The following is a 15,641-nucleotide window of genomic DNA, read 5'->3' on the forward strand; positions in this document are numbered from 1 at the left end:
TTGTCCTAATGGCCATCAGATCTACCCCTTCATCTGCAACTAAAATGTCACCGTTTGAGATGATGACTGGACGGAGGATGGTGCTTCCCCAGCATCTGCTCTGCTGAACCCAAGAGCAGACATTGATCAATGCCTCCACAACTCATGAGTATGTTGAAAATCTAAGAAAACACCTTCAACATGCTTTTGCCTATGCTCAGCGAAATCTAGAAAGATCTGCCGACAGCATGAAGACCCACTATGACTTAAAGACTACTAGAAAAGAATACCATGTACGAGACCGGGTCTACTTATACAATTTCCAAAGGAACCAGGCCAAACAGCGCAAATCTTTGCCTAGCTGGAGGGGTCCTTTTGAAATTGTAGACAAAATCTCACCAGTCGCCTACAAAATCCGCATCCCCAAAGACAGTTTGGCAGAGAGGGAAGATAAGTGGGTCCATATTAACCAACTGAAATGTTGCCATCCTAGGCAAGCTGTGCAGCAACTGGAGGAGTCTTCTGGAACCCCAGAGGGGGTCACTCCAGCTCACTAGAAGTCCAACTTTAAAATATCCCATATATAGTCAATAACTCACAAATAGAAAAATGTGTCCTGATTTATCAAAATGTATGTGTCTGCCCCACTACATCAATAGTGGTGGGGAAATGTCTACAAATATGTTTTTGCTTTGTCATCCTAGAATTGGAAACAATGGAGACTCGAAACCAACGAGGACCACCCAGGGACCGGAATGAAAGATCCAAGGGGCGCAGGTTATCGCTCCATACTCACATCAGGACTGGGCGAGGAGAACTGGTCGATCCACCCTTGATGGAAGAAAAGATTATGAACTTTGCCATTGTTGGAACCAAAAGAAAAGAGACTGATCATCCCAGTCTTGTGACTTCCCATTGATGGGCGAACAACGCCAAATCGCAAGGAGGGCTTGTGGGATGTTCTGACCCACTAGGCTCTGCCCTGCAACATCACTGTCTGCTGCTTTCATCAGAAACAAAAGAATGCGTGCTAAAAATCTTTGAGAAGTGCGCAAGGGAAACCAGAAAAATAGGCCACCATCTATTTTGCCTATGTCAGTGGTAAAACAGGAGACCACCCTGCCAAAACCTGTCATTGGGCTGCCCACAGAGTGAAATGGAACTACTTGAAAAGGCAGGCTGCATTGCCAGGAAAACCCAGAAGTGCTTTAAAATCTGTTTTTTCTTGGCTGTTGAAAGTGCAAAATCATGGTTCCCAAACATCAGAAAAGATCCAACATCCTTGTTGGGTGTTAAACATCACTTTATTTAAAGAATCCACCTAAGCACAATGTCAGGAGAAGCACATTTCATCACAAAAATATCCCCATTCAAAAGGGTGCTTGCCTGGAAAAACCTGTCGGATGTGGGCACAGTACCGCCGCTCGCCTGTGTCAAAGCTGTCATTTACGTTAGTTAAACTTGTACATTAAGATCAAATTGTGGAAAAGAAGAGGCTTGGCATCAAAAACAATACAGGTTGCTACAATTCAATCTTTATGTTTGAAAAAGACTGGAATGAAGAGATCTGTGTGTGTATTTGTTGAAAATGTAAGATTTAGTTTAGCAAAAGACAATTTTGAACAAAGTGTTTTACAGTGAACTGAGGGCAGCCAGACTGGACTTCAAAGGCACATTCCACAGTTTGCGCCAACAAAGGGTGCCTTCCTTTTGCTCTCTGCCCAGGAACTATCATTTAGATGCTAATGAAAGAAGGAGGGCATTTTGCTCTGCTTCTCTGGGAAGAGACAATAGGCCTCCTGGACTGAAAGGGAATGCAAATTCAGATGTCAACAGAAACCAACTGCCAGCAGGAAGAGAGCCTGGGACTGCTCTGGGCTCAGCAAACCCTGGAGGTGGGACCAGACAGATTTGTGTATCTTAAATCACAAGGAAATATCTTTTTGAAAAAAGACTCATAGAGAACTGTGCAAAACTTGTAAAAATCTGTAATTTACAGGTTGTTAATATGAAAATGCTGCTCACCGTTTGAAACTTCTCTGAACTACCGAAATGTTGATGTTGTAGCAATTGTGATAATGCTAGAAATAGGAAACTTCACAGGATTATGCCCAGATGTCGTGCGCATGTATGGAGAAAAATGTGGACAGATCTGACACTGGGTACCCGACCAAAAGCGCGAAAAACTGTCAAATTTGAACCGAAGCTCTCACTGAGTTGGGACTCGGACGGATATGTGCTCTACTAAATCTGTGATGTGAATGTGTATTATTAGCAAGTTGGTGATATTGTAAATATGATTTATGTGAAGTATAGATTTACTGTACTGAAACAAAGGGGAGGTACTCCCTGGATTGTAAAATGCCACATCATCATGAAACCATGTGTTCCTTCTCAAATCAGGAGAGAGGACATACCCTGACCAATAGGATTCCTAGAGGGTGTGCTTAGTATAGTTTAGCCTACCCACCCCTTTGGGAAATACATAAATAGGGACAGTTTAGGACCTGGAGAGACACTCAGATTCATCCATCAACTGATTTACTGGCGAAGCGCTCTGGAGGAAAAACTCATATCCAAGAACCCTGAAAGCAGAAGGCCCAATTCCAAAGCTGAACCTTTCTCAGCTGGCCTTTAAAATCTTGAAACCTGATTTTAGCCCCAGACTTCCAAGGGGAACACAACAAAACCAATAGAACAGCCGGGCTGAGCTGTTTCTGTTTCTTGCCAAGAAGTCTTGCCAGAACCCAGAGAAACAAACCAGTAGAGCAGAACTGTAACCTGATAGCTGTAACCCAGAACCAACCCTCAGATCCATTCCGGAGGCCATGCAGTATCCTGAGTGCCATGCTGAGTGCAGAACAGAGGGCCTGAATCCTGTCCGGTGGGCTAGCAGAATTCGAGTCCAAAACCCTTGACCAGATCTTTGACGGTCCTATTTCAAACCATAGTTGTGAGTATCTAGCATAGAATTTTCCATAGCCAATATCTTATCCTTAAGTAATCCTATCCAAAACCATTCTATCATATCCAGAACTGCATTGTAGAACTTTCTTGTCTTTTCTGAATCTTTCCCTTATCCATATAGTCCTTAGTTAATTGTAGTGATAAATTCATCTTTGCGCTAATATGTTAGCTGAAGAAAGGTAAAGCGTCGCGACAGGTAGAAACCATCCGGGGGCGTCACTGGATTGGTGGCTGTGCTGTCATGTAGCTTGTGGCTTCATAGACTTCCTGGTGTAAAGAATTCCTGTTTGTAATTTCAAAAGCGCATCTTTCATTTGTAAATCTTGACTCTTTCTGAGAAAAATCGACCTCTACTAAAACCTTCCTAACTTCCATACCATACATGCTAGAAACCCAAAACCGCATTCCAACTCCTTCTTTTTCCCACAATCGCGTTTCTCGCACGGGGAAAGGTTTGCAGCGGATTTGCAATTGGCTCAATTTCATCACGTGTAAAACAGCTATTATTTGCATCTGACCTCAGAATTCAGTTTCCAATCTGCTAGTTATTCAATCCTCATTGCTAGTGTTTACCTAAAACTATAGAAAGTGGCTCCCACTAGTTTTGAGTACAATTAAGTGAATTAAATCCATTTTTCAGTGTTTTTCCCATTCATTCCAAACCACATTCAAAAGCATATGAACTGTTTTAAAATCATTCCTGTTTCTCTCTATGCTTGCTGGGGGGAATTGGGATTGAAACTGTATTTGTTGAGTGTGTATTCCTGAAACCTGTGTTCTCTCCTTCCATCTCTTCATCTTGCATATTAGGGAGGATTGAGTAGTATCAGGGGGAAAGTGACATTGCATTGTTTTCCTATCCATATCAAGTATTATTCCGTGCTGCATTATTTTCCTATCCATATCAAGTATTATTCTATGCTGCATTAGTTTTCTTATCCATACTCATTCTGATAAAGAGATTGTTGTTTGTAACATTACCCCAATGGTGATTATTGTATAAATATTAATAGTGTGATATATATATATACATAGTTCAAATTCATAAAAATAAATCTTTTAACTTTGCAAAACAGCCTGCTTCATGGTTCAGTGTGACCGGGGGGATTCAAAGAGAGGGGTGTGGTATAAGGATACATCATTCAGAAATAAAAGAACTTATAGACACAAATATATAATTAAGGGTTCCAACTGTGCATAACACGCTAGGCATTGAGTTAGGTGGAGTGCCGGGTTGAAATAACTTACAATGCCCAGACTCTTGGGTAGGAGCTCATCAGCTCTCCTGCCCATTGTCGCACCTCCTTGAGCTGCGTACCACGAGGAGAAACCGCCAAAAAGAGCACAAGTGAAAGCATTCCGACTATGTACAGCGGATTATAATATGATAGGAGAAATAAGGGTTTGAAGGAAAATCCAGTGGAAATGCCTACTCACTCCGTGCCTCCCACGGTCTCCTCTGCTCGTGGAATGTAAGCACCAATCCCAAACATACCTCCTGCCCTCCATGCAATGTACTATTTTCCAGGGACATTTACTGCTTTCTGTTTGAATTTGTGAAGCTCCAGGAGGGTAATCTTGAATGACTGCCAGCATTTTAGAAGGTGGGGGCTTCTTGAATGGCATGGCACTGGATCGTCACCCTGCACTCACACATGCCGATCAGTGTGTCGTGTCACACATTGTGGTATTAGATGGCGATGCTTCAGAGCATCTATAGAGCACCTATACTGCACCAATCTGTACAATGCAAGCATAGGTTATCTTTATAGTAACATGGAGATGATAAACACAGTTGAACATGCTCCTGAATTGCAGAGAACGCTTCAGCTAATCTATGACCTGAAAGTGGCCTAATATGCCCAAGAGCAACTTAAGAAGTGTCTTGGAGAATATAGAGAGGACAGGGCGAACTATGACCATCATTGGTCAGGCTCGAGTTGGAGTACTATGTCACAGTCAGGAGGCACAGAAGAGTAAAGCAGCATTAGACAGAATTAGAGATATTTTAGAGGAAATGTATAAAGCGAGTGCACTGCTTGCTCCAGTTGAGTGATGTGAGGAATTATACTTGAAATGTCTTGGGGCTGGTAGTCATCAGAGAGTAATCTTGTGTAACAGCAAAGCCAGGGATGGAAACACAGTAGAGTCTATAGTGTCTAAGGAAAATGGGTCCCTTGGACAGGCCATTGTCCTTATTACCTGCAAGCAGTAGTACTTTATATCTAAAGGTGCATATTTGTAAACATGTAGCATGTTCACACCCATGTGAAACGTACCTTTTTTTCTGACGCAGCAGATGATGAGGATCAGCAGCAGGACAATGAGAAGAGCTCCCAGGACCGAGCCGACCACAATCCCGGCAATGGCTCCCGCGCTGAGGCGCGTGGGGTTTACTGCAGAGGAAAGCAGAGGGGAGACGCAAGATTAGCTGCTATACTCTTGAATATATAGTCAGGGAGAGGGAAGTGGAATGGGAGAGAGAATGACGAGGCAGTGGCAGGAAGATGGTGTTGCCCTCTTAGAAATGCAGGGTGGCGCAGTAAATAAAAAACAAGAGATGTGTTACAAAATGTCTTCTTCTGTGTTTTGGTGCTACCAGTGGTGGAGCCAGCCTCCAATGTTTGTGAAGCTAAGAGGAGTTTGCCAATGAACCACAAATGCCTCTCTATAGTGTCCAAAACATCAGGTTGACATGTTCAAGTACTGTCATTTACTAAGGCACCACAGTTACAGATAGCACCGTATATACCAGGGCTAGCCTTGCATATCCAGTCAACATATAAGAAGAACACCTTCATATGTCCAGGTTCAGCCTGGCATGCTTACATATTGCAAGAAACGAATTAATATGCACATAGTCATCGTTACTTTTTAAGGTGCAACTACCATCTGCTAGGAACACCTGCGGTGCCGAAGTTCAGCCGTGCATGCCTATGTACTGCTATTGTATGCTATAAATGACATCACATGCACCACATAGCCAGGCAAAGCACCGACAGCCCTGGTTTAGCTGGCAGATGTTGGGGTACGTTCTCACATTCCCAAATATCGCCATCATAGGCCAGAATAACCTACTCTGCGCAGTGTCACTCTCACATGAATGGCCACTGCTTCTTCTATCAGGAACAGTTTCATAGGCCAACATTCACTGCTATGACCTCCCAAACGCAGAAACAACACCATGCTCCAAGTGTGCAGACCCATATGCCAGGAACAGCTTCATGGGTCCAGGTTCAGCCTGACAGGCCCATAGACAGCACTGTACAGTTAAGCAGGAATTAATCAACTAGTTTCTATGTTCCTGCGAGAAAAGTGCCATGCCAGTTTCCAAAGTGGCATTCTAGATGTAGCACAGACAGCAGCGCGTGCTCCCCTCACGTTCACTGTATAGGTAAAGCACAGGCAGGAGCCACATAGGTGTCACTCACACTCCCAAACCATCCAGCAGTTCCCCATCACTCACCAAACAGGTCCACAAAAGCAGCGGCTGTGAACGCTTCACCCCCACTGAACAAGTGCAACACAGAAAGCAGTGCAAGCTTTGCGGCCACCCAAAAGCAATGCACATTTCCTCGGCTCGCGACTTGTGCCAAAATCTTGGTCATCTATGGCTTTCATTTGAACCAATTCATTCTTGATTTGAAAAGTGGATTGATAAGTTAGTTTGCATTCAGTCTGATTTCAAAATGCTTTGCCTACTTACCGGTCATCTTCATTACTCCATTTGTTGCCAATGTGAGTATTGTCCATCTTTCAGAGAGGCACCCTGCTACCTCACAATCTTTAATTAGCCTGCTCTATCAGGGCACTCACCCTTCTGGGAAGGGCTAGGCGTAGCCTCCTCTCCAGCAAGCCCCCCCATCTCGTGAGCAAGCCCATCTTATCTGGTAGCAAATTCCTAATCAAAATTGGGAGTGAGGTGTAAGCACTAGCATAAGGGAGATGCAATCATAGTGATGAGGATCACTGGCAAGTCATCAAAGTATTATTTTCTCATATTTTCCTTCTCTCAGTCCTTGCAAATGAAATGCTATAGCCAAGCAGTTTCCATTTCTTCAAAGCAAAATACACAGTAACACACAGTCTAATTGTATTACAGTGCAAAATCATGATTTAATAAATAAATCACATGTGTAATAAAGAAGACAGAGCTTTGGGCCCAAAGGATAAAGTTTTCGGATCTCATACTACCTAACTTTAATGGAAGATAAAAGTAGAGGAAGATGAAAAGTAGGAAATGATGATCAGGTGACGTCTTTACATATGTCAATCAGGGAAACGTCCTGACTCTCCCCCAGGAGACTGCCATAACCCAGGCAGATCCACCTTAAATCTGAGAAGGCAACTCCGTTTGACTCAGCGTGTGCCAATGAAATTATTAACTGCACCCATGGATGGTGACCTCGCATTATGAATGTTTGAAGCCCATCCCGGCTGTATCAATCAAAATGTAAAAGGTTGTTGCAGCCTTTGAACACCTTAGACCTGAAAAGGTAAATTGTGACTCCTCTTTATAAACCCATTGTGGAACCAGCTCGTCTTCCAGGGAAAATGGTTCCGGAAAGAAGGAGGGTAACACAATTGCCTCCTCTATGTGAAAGTTAGAAGGTATCTTGGGAATGAGCCACAGACTTGATCTAGAGAGCAATAGACCAGGAACACTCTCAAAATAAAAGTTTCTTGTTAGGGACCTTAACTCCTTTAGGAAACAAGCCAAAGTGACTGTTACAGGAAGACAACCTTAAAGAAAAACAAAAATTAGATACACGACCATCAAAGTTTGAAAATTACTGCATTCTAATATAGCCAGAACGAACAGAATATGCTAGGAGGGAGTCACAAGTCTGGACCTACGCCTGGCCGAAGACTACCGCTTGATGAGGCTATGATCATAAGGTTCCATACAGGCCAGAATGACCAAAAGGTACAGAAAGTCTGAGGCAGCCCACAGAACCGTCAAAGCATCTGTAGACAGCTCAATCTAACAACCCTCCTTGAGGAATGAGAATTTGTCATCCCAGGAACAGATCTCCTTCAGAACACATCACCCTTGGACAGTTGCCCAATGATTATTATATGCCTTCAAAGGTGAAAACATTTGGAGGCCTGGCCTAAGATGGACAGAGACGCAGAAAGACCCAGTGTTTGAGGACTACCCTTGTTGACAGAAGAATGGAAAGGAGGGGGGGGGTTCAGTGAACTCTATGATAAGGAGAACACCCACTCCAGAGCATTCAATATCTTCTGGCCGGGGAGAGGGAGCGAGGACATCCTCCCTTCTGATTGTGAACCTCCCTTTGGAACGCTGGGATTCAAAGTGAAGAGGTAAATGCATTGAGGAGATCAGCATGACATGGGCACAACATGACAGCTATCTTTAACAGGATTTCTTAAGGTAAGTGTGAAGCATAGCTAGCCCTCACTAAATGAGCCCTCATCATCTCTGTCTCAATTCCTGCCATTTATGGAACCCTCCTTTCCTCAGATTCTTGGATTCATTCACATTCTAGGCCACATTCTATTCAGAATACTCCTTAGGTCCTTTCTCGCAATAATAACATAGGCTTAAGGAAGAAGAATGAGTACGGATGATGACGAAAACACTTTCTTTAACATATTATTACTTTATTCATTATACTGAGACAATCAAAGGCAAGACACCTTGAAGCTATTCTCGATCTTCCACTCCTCTTCCTCTCACCCACCACCTTCCTTTACCACCCTCTGTACATCAATGTTTTGCTCTAAGTGCACTTCCCAACCCCTGCCTCTCTTGCAGACTCTCACCACTCTATTTAGATCCCATTGTCTACAGTCATCCAACACTAAAATACCTGTTCATACTCCCATCACAATCCTTGGAGAGAAAAAACACACTGACACACTTTTCCTCACAAATAAGGTCTTGCAAACCCTCACCCAAAATTCAAAGTACTTGTTCTTCTTTTCTCTCACATTCTTTCTCTCATCGTTCATGCTTGTGCTGGTTCCTATGTAGCTTGAACCTAGCTGTGAAGCAACAAAGCACTGTACAACAAGCAGACACAGTTTGAACGCACAGTAATATGGTTATAATTGGAAGGTAGACTGTTAGGGGTACACTTGGAAGGGCATAGCGTGAGGAGATATAACATGTTACATAATCATCTTTACATTTTTTTTATTTTTTATTAGTGATTTGCTTTGTAAACCTACACACCTTTTCACCATACAATACAGCACATTCAAATACCATACCAAATGCAAAGTTACAATACCATCTTCTAAAATCAGATAACTGACATCGTCTTAAAAATAAACTTGGACTTTTAACGTTTCAAATACATTCAATAAAATCTATACAAATCTAAAAGAAAATTATACTGTCTTCTAACATTAGATCAGTCCATAAAAAAACATCGGTCATCAGCATAAAAAATCCATCCACAAATCTAAAGTGCTTGTGCTTTGAATGAGCAGTAGCTTTGCAACTCAAAATCAAATTCTTTAAAGTTTCATCAGAACCATGTTTTTTCGTCTACACCCCCTTTCTTGATGGGGAATTTTTAGCCGAGGACCAATAATTTTGAGTGTCGGGAGTTAGTTAAGCTTAAACCTGAGGTAAATATCTCTGGCTCTATTAAACGGAAAAAGAGTAACATACCTAGAGAGTGTTGTTCTTTTCCCTGGGGAATTTATGGTATTCCTTATAGAGTTTGTGTTTGCTTAGCTGATCCACTGCCTCACACCAATCAATCTCGAAATGTTTATTCTCCACAAATGAAGGATTATTAATGAGTGCAGTCTGATCTAAGCCAATTTTCTTCAGCAAAGAAAGCATACTCTGACAGAAATGGTATTATGAAATGGAAATGGATTCTCAAACAATGAGCTGGCTGGAGGATTTAAACATTTCTGATACAGACTTAATTTAGACCATTGTACTACCGCAGCCAATGATGTCAAACCAAACTCATGCCCGATGATGCATCCCGGGACTCAAAGAGATAAGTTGATTCCTTTCTTCTAAATGGTATCCTGTAAGGGGGTAAGATATGAACTCATATCTGGAAGAATGGTTGCTAGACCATTTATTAAGTTTGGTGTTACCTTCGCCAGGCAGTACTTTCTCAAAGGAAGGAGAGAGAATCTGCAAAAAGTTAATCGTAACCTTTATAACTGGGCAATGAGCGAAAGAGATTTCAATCTCAGATGCTCCCTAATAGATAATTGAGAATCATTATAATCTTTATATTTCTTTAGAGGTCTAAGTAGTTTAAATTTTCAACCCCTTACCAAAAGTAATCCACAAAGGATTTCAATCATATTTCATCAATATCTCACATATCATGGCAAAAAGAGATTTGCATGGTATACAATGTGGGGTATTCCTACAAGTTTCAATCATATCACAGATCATCTGTTCTTTTAACCCACTCACCAGAGACAAATGAAGGTTATCCTTGCTCATGTGATTTATTCACTCCACAAATCTGTTACTCTGTGGGTTGCATTGTGATGGTATAGCAATGTACTATTGGTTTCTATACCGAACCATCCCAAAAATGTAGATATTTTTTAAAGGTTTGGTATTCTCAATTATCAGTGACACCATGTTGGGGGTAGCCTTCTCTCTGAAACAACTCTAGGATAAATTCCACTACACTATTCGTTGTTATCTCATCTATACACTATATCTCAAATTATTTAGATGTCTCGTCTAACAGGATGACAGCAAATCTAGGGGCTCTGCCAAATATCTCTCTTGGGACAATGAGATCCAAGATTTCTTCCATAAACACAAAGGAGTTCTTTCTTCAAGAACACTTAGAATAGTTAAGTATTTCTTCAACCGCGTCGTCCATTCTGGGCCACCAGTATGATTGCCTACACTCCATGACAATGTTTTCCTTTTGGGCATTTTCGATTACATTTCTGAGATACTGGCATCATGGGTCTGGACTCTCTCACTAGATCTAACTCACAGAAAGTCCCTCCTTTTCTCTCCTGAAGCTTTTGCCAGGGTGTGGGATATCCAACAATGCATAATAAGATATTCAGCTTTGTACAGTTTATATCTCCACGTCTGAGGAGAAGGTAAACATTGGTGGATTTTCAAGTTGGTATTTACTGCTGGTAGTATTTCCACTGAATACGGCCATAGGTATCTACCTCCATGCCTGTTATCAGGTGGGTGTAATAGCAAGTGGTATTTTAAAATTACAACCTTTTTCAGGCCCCTAAAGCCCTTCTAGATGGGAAAGAAATCCCCATCATTCTCTGAAAAACCGCACTCACAGACACTAGCCCAAATGGCACCCATTTTTGATGGTATGCCCAAATTGGCACCACAAATGATGTCAGTAAAGCATTGAACATGAACTCGCTCTTCCCATTGCCAACAACTGTAGTGGCCTTAAAGGATGACAGGATGCCTGGAGTGCTTATAACCATATTTATTGCGTTGTTACAAAAAGAGGCTGATAGCATGTTGTCCATGCATGGGCAGAAACAGTACTCACAGTTGCAGAAGGTACTTTCGAGTTAACTTCACTGGAGGCAGAGTGTGCACTTGGTGGATCTCATAAAGCTTCCAGGGCACCCCTGAGGCCTCCTGTGGCATGGGAGTTATGCTCCTGGAAGCCAAGGTCCATAGCCCCTTGTGGCTTGTAGTTTAGTTAATCTCCTCATAAGGAGCAGCGCTGGAGTGGACTGCTCACTGGCACTCCGCCAACGTTCTGTCAGCGAGCACGGGTCCTCGCAGTCACGTGGGCCGTGAGATCTCACGAGATTGCACTCCCGCGATCTCGCGATGTCTCCACACACCTCCTTTGATGGGAAAAGGATGGATGGTCATTCCATGACAAAGTCTGCAAACTTGCTGGGTTTTCTTTTCTCTCTCTGCGGTCTGCCTTGATCTTGGAGCAAGGCAGCGTTGCGGGAGCACTCGTGGGGAGATGTGGGTGGATCAGGTTCTCCTTGTCTTGCCTTGCGCTGTGACTCCCAGAGTGGGGTTGAGGAGTTGGTGCCTGAGAATTCATTGTGGTAGGGTGACTCCGGCGTATCTCTTTCTGACTGGCAGAGGTTGTCGGGCAACTCTTGTTGGTCTTGGTCTTCTCCGGTTTCCCACCGTGGTTGTTCAATGGATTCCTTCCTGCGGTACATGGCCAACCTTTCTAGATTCCATTTCCTTCCGTCACTGGTGCATATGTGGTTAAACCCTTCGCAATGACTTCTATGGGGCTACTGTATTTGGAGCCGGCCGTAGTCTCTTTGTGGGGAAGGCGCATCTTCACCACATCGCCTTCTTTAACCTCTGTGTGGCGAGCGGCTCTGCGTGTGTCTCCTTCAGCTTTCATGGCTTCTTTGTTCCATTGCATACGAAAGACTACCTCTTTCATGTCAACGTCTTCGTCAGCCCTCACTTGGTGGAGCCAGGGTGGCACCAGCGTAGATGCTGCCTTTCTACCCCTTAACAGATGGAACGGTGAAACGCCGGTGATGGCGTTGTGAGTGATGCGGTGGGCCGCGATGGCTTCCTTGACAGTCTTTTACGGGTTTAGGCCTGAAGCGTGCGCCAGTTGCAGCGTGCCTTTGATGAAGCGGTTCGCCCGCTCAATGAGCCCCTTGGCCTGTGGATGGTAAAGGCTTGCTCTCTGCTGTCGAACATTGTTGAGTTTCAGGAATTTCTCCATTTCTTAGGAGACCAACTGGACCCTGTTGTGCATCACAAATTCTTCTGGGAGGCCTGTGCGCTGGAATATGGCAGTAAGTGCTTCAATGACTGTGTTCGTGGTAATGTCCGAAGTGAAATCAACCTCGATCCACTTAGAGAAGTAATCAACTGTGACTATACCATATTTGTGTTCTGGGGACATGCTGTCCAGGGGACCGATGAAGTCCAACCCCAATTTGCGCCATACCCCTTTTGGGACTTCGGTGGGCAGCATGGGGGCTTGTCTCACCGACAGGCGTTTGTCGCTGTTCATGCATTCAGGGCATCTTTCGATCATTTGCCGTATGTCCTGATCCATGACGTGCCACCAATATGCGTTGAGTATCCTGCGTCTGGTCATGTTGCACCCCCAGATGGCCTGAGTGTGCTTTGCATAATATCACCTTGCGAATTCCGCCGGGAGGGATCACTTGGTCGCCTCGCAGAATGAGACCGTTCATGGTGGTGATTTCGTCGCTCACTTTCCAGTAGGGACGTAGGCCTTCAGGGATTGCTCTTTCATCAGGCCACCCTTCGCGGACCCATGCTGCCACGCACCGTAGGGCGTCGTCCATCTCGTACTCCTTGTGCCAGTGGCGCTCGCTCAGGTCCATGTACTCGCCATTCTGCAAGTCACTTATTGAGGCTACGTTGCATCCATCTTCCAGGAATGTGGTCCCAGGGGTGTTGTGGTTCAGGAGCCTGGCCATGCAGTCCGCTTGCGCATTTTTCTAGCCAGCAATGTGGGCTGTCTCATAAGTGTACTCTTGAAGCTTTACAGAGATCCTGGTCAGCCTCGGGGTGGCAGTTTTGGTGCCGCCTGGGCTCAACATGTGAATGAGGGGTGTGTGGTCGGTGACCAATCGAAATTAGGTGCCCGAAATGTAAGATCAGAACTAGTCGATGGCCCAGGCAGATGCTAGCATTTCTTTTTCTACGGTGGAGTAATTTTTCTCTGCTGAAGACAAGGCTTTCGACGCAAACGCTATGATGTTTTCTGTGTTGCCTTTCCTCTGGGTCAACGTGGCCCCCAATCCGTACGCACTAGCGTCCGTTGTGATGCAGGTTTCCCAATCAGGGTTGAATGGTTTCAGGCACGGTATGTGTAGAATCCTTCTTTTGATTTCGGGGAAAGCTTTGTCTTGCTTTGGCGCCCAGGAGTAGGTTGCCCCTTTATTCAAGAGTTCCCTCATGGGGATGTGGTTTCGGAGAACCTTGGGCAGAATTTTGCGTTGTACTCCGCAAGGCCCAGGAACGAGCGGAATTCTTCACGAGACAACGGGCAGGGTAGTCTTTTATGGCCTCCAGTAGGTCCTTCTTGGGGTTCACCCCTTCTCTTTAGATGCAGTACCCAAGGTACATATCTCGCTTACTCCAAAAGCGCATTTCTCGTGGCGTAGATGGATGCCTGCTTCTTGGAGTTTGCTCAAATCTGCTCTGAGGGCTTTATCATGGGTCTCGTTGTCTTTGGCATACACAAGGATGTCATCCTGAAAGTATGAAACAATTGTGACTCCTTTTAATAGTGAGTTCATCATCCTCTGGAATGCAGACGCTGCCGAAAGACAACCCAAACGGCATGCGGGTGTATTGAAATGGGCTGAAAGGGGTGATGATTGCTCTTAGGGGGCGCAAAGTTTTGTGCAATGGGGTCTGGTGATAAGCGGCATGCATGTCCAGCTTCGAGAAGATCGCCGCTTCTTTCTTCATGAGCACAATTTTGCTGATGCTGGGGAGCGGGAAGCTGTCGGTAACGACCTCTAGGTTCAGACTTCTCAGGTTGATGTATATTCTGAGGTCATTGCTGGATTTCTTCTTTACTAGGACCACTGGGCTCAGCCAGTCGAAGGATTCCACTGTTTCGATGGTTCCTTCTTCGACCATCTTCCGGAGGTGGGCCTCCAAATCTGGTCTCGCCATGGCAGGTACTGGTCTGACTTTATGTTTCACCGGCACTGCATTGGGTTTTAGAATGATCTTGTGGACGTAGTTCCTCACTTTCCCCGGGGATTCGGAGAACAGGTTTAGAAAGACTTCTCAGAAATTTTACGCTGCTCCTGAGGAGACCATGAGTACCTGTTCCAGGGTGCTGGGGTCCAGTTTAATACTGAGCCTTTGCTGATCGTCCCATCCAAGCATGGCGGGGGCTTTGGACGAGAAGTACACCTTATTGGTGGTGGACCTGCCTTTGAACTCAATTTGGGCTTTGATGTAGCCGAGTAGATCGACAGTTGCACCTCAGAAAACCGTCGGCTTTTGCCTTGTCGTTCTAATTTCTAATCTTGCTTGTCGCACCATCTTCTTGTACATGTGGATGGGAAGGATTGTGAGATCTGAGCCTGAGTCCGCCATGACGCGTGTTTCCATGCCATCCACTTTAATGGTGCAGTGGGGCATTTCTCACCTGACGTGAATGGCGTTGACCATGATGACCATAAGTCTGTCCTGTAGCTCGTCATCTTCACTTGAAGCACGGTCGCCATCGATGCACAAGACTGTTTTTTTCCCGCCACGTGCATGCCGGGGCCACATGGCCTATGCGTCCACACTTGGAGCACTCTTTGTTCCTGGTGGGGCAGTCGTGATCATACACCATGTGTTTGGTGCTGGCACGTCTGTAGCATTTCAGCGTATCCTTTTGCCTAGGGCCTCTGTCTCTGGGGCCGTCACGGGACTGCTTATATCTGCACCCTCTCCATTGCAGTGACATGAGTTCGGGCACTGGCAGGTGGCTTCCCCCTTCTTTGCGCCTGCTGGAGGTTTCTTCTTCAGCCCAGGCAATTTGGATGGCCTTGTCGAGGGTCACCTCTTTTTCTTAGATGAACTTGTCCTGAACTATCCTGGAGTTGGTGTGAACGACCAGCATGTCACAGATGACTTGTTCTGCGTTTTCGCCGAAAGCGCATAGGGATGCCAACTCCCTCATCCTGGTGATGTAGTCATCCACGGGCTAGTTCCCTTCTTGTTTACGGGTGTAGAACCTCAAGTGTAGCATCAC

The 15,641-nt window shown here is 44.7% G+C and overlaps 1 protein-coding gene across 3 annotated transcripts in view; it reads right to left on the reverse strand.

Moving 5' to 3' along the window:
- The window catches only part of VSIG10L (V-set and immunoglobulin domain containing 10 like), a 427,245-nt gene that overhangs the window by 68,847 nt on the left and 342,757 nt on the right, over positions 1 to 15,641 (reverse strand). For 2 of the 3 annotated variants that reach the window (XM_069604794.1, XM_069604795.1), the window contains one exon: positions 5,226 to 5,342. In XM_069604794.1, the coding sequence (XP_069460895.1) occupies positions 5,226 to 5,342 (117 nt within the window). The remainder of the gene's footprint in view (positions 1 to 5,225; positions 5,343 to 15,641) is intronic. The other variant, XR_011260177.1, reaches the window with a different exon arrangement.

The sequence above is a fragment of the Ambystoma mexicanum genome, chromosome 1p, assembly GCF_040938575.1.
Source record: "Ambystoma mexicanum isolate Mex_15411 chromosome 1p, UKY_AmexF1_1, whole genome shotgun sequence".
Lineage (NCBI taxonomy): Eukaryota > Metazoa > Chordata > Amphibia > Caudata > Ambystomatidae > Ambystoma > Ambystoma mexicanum.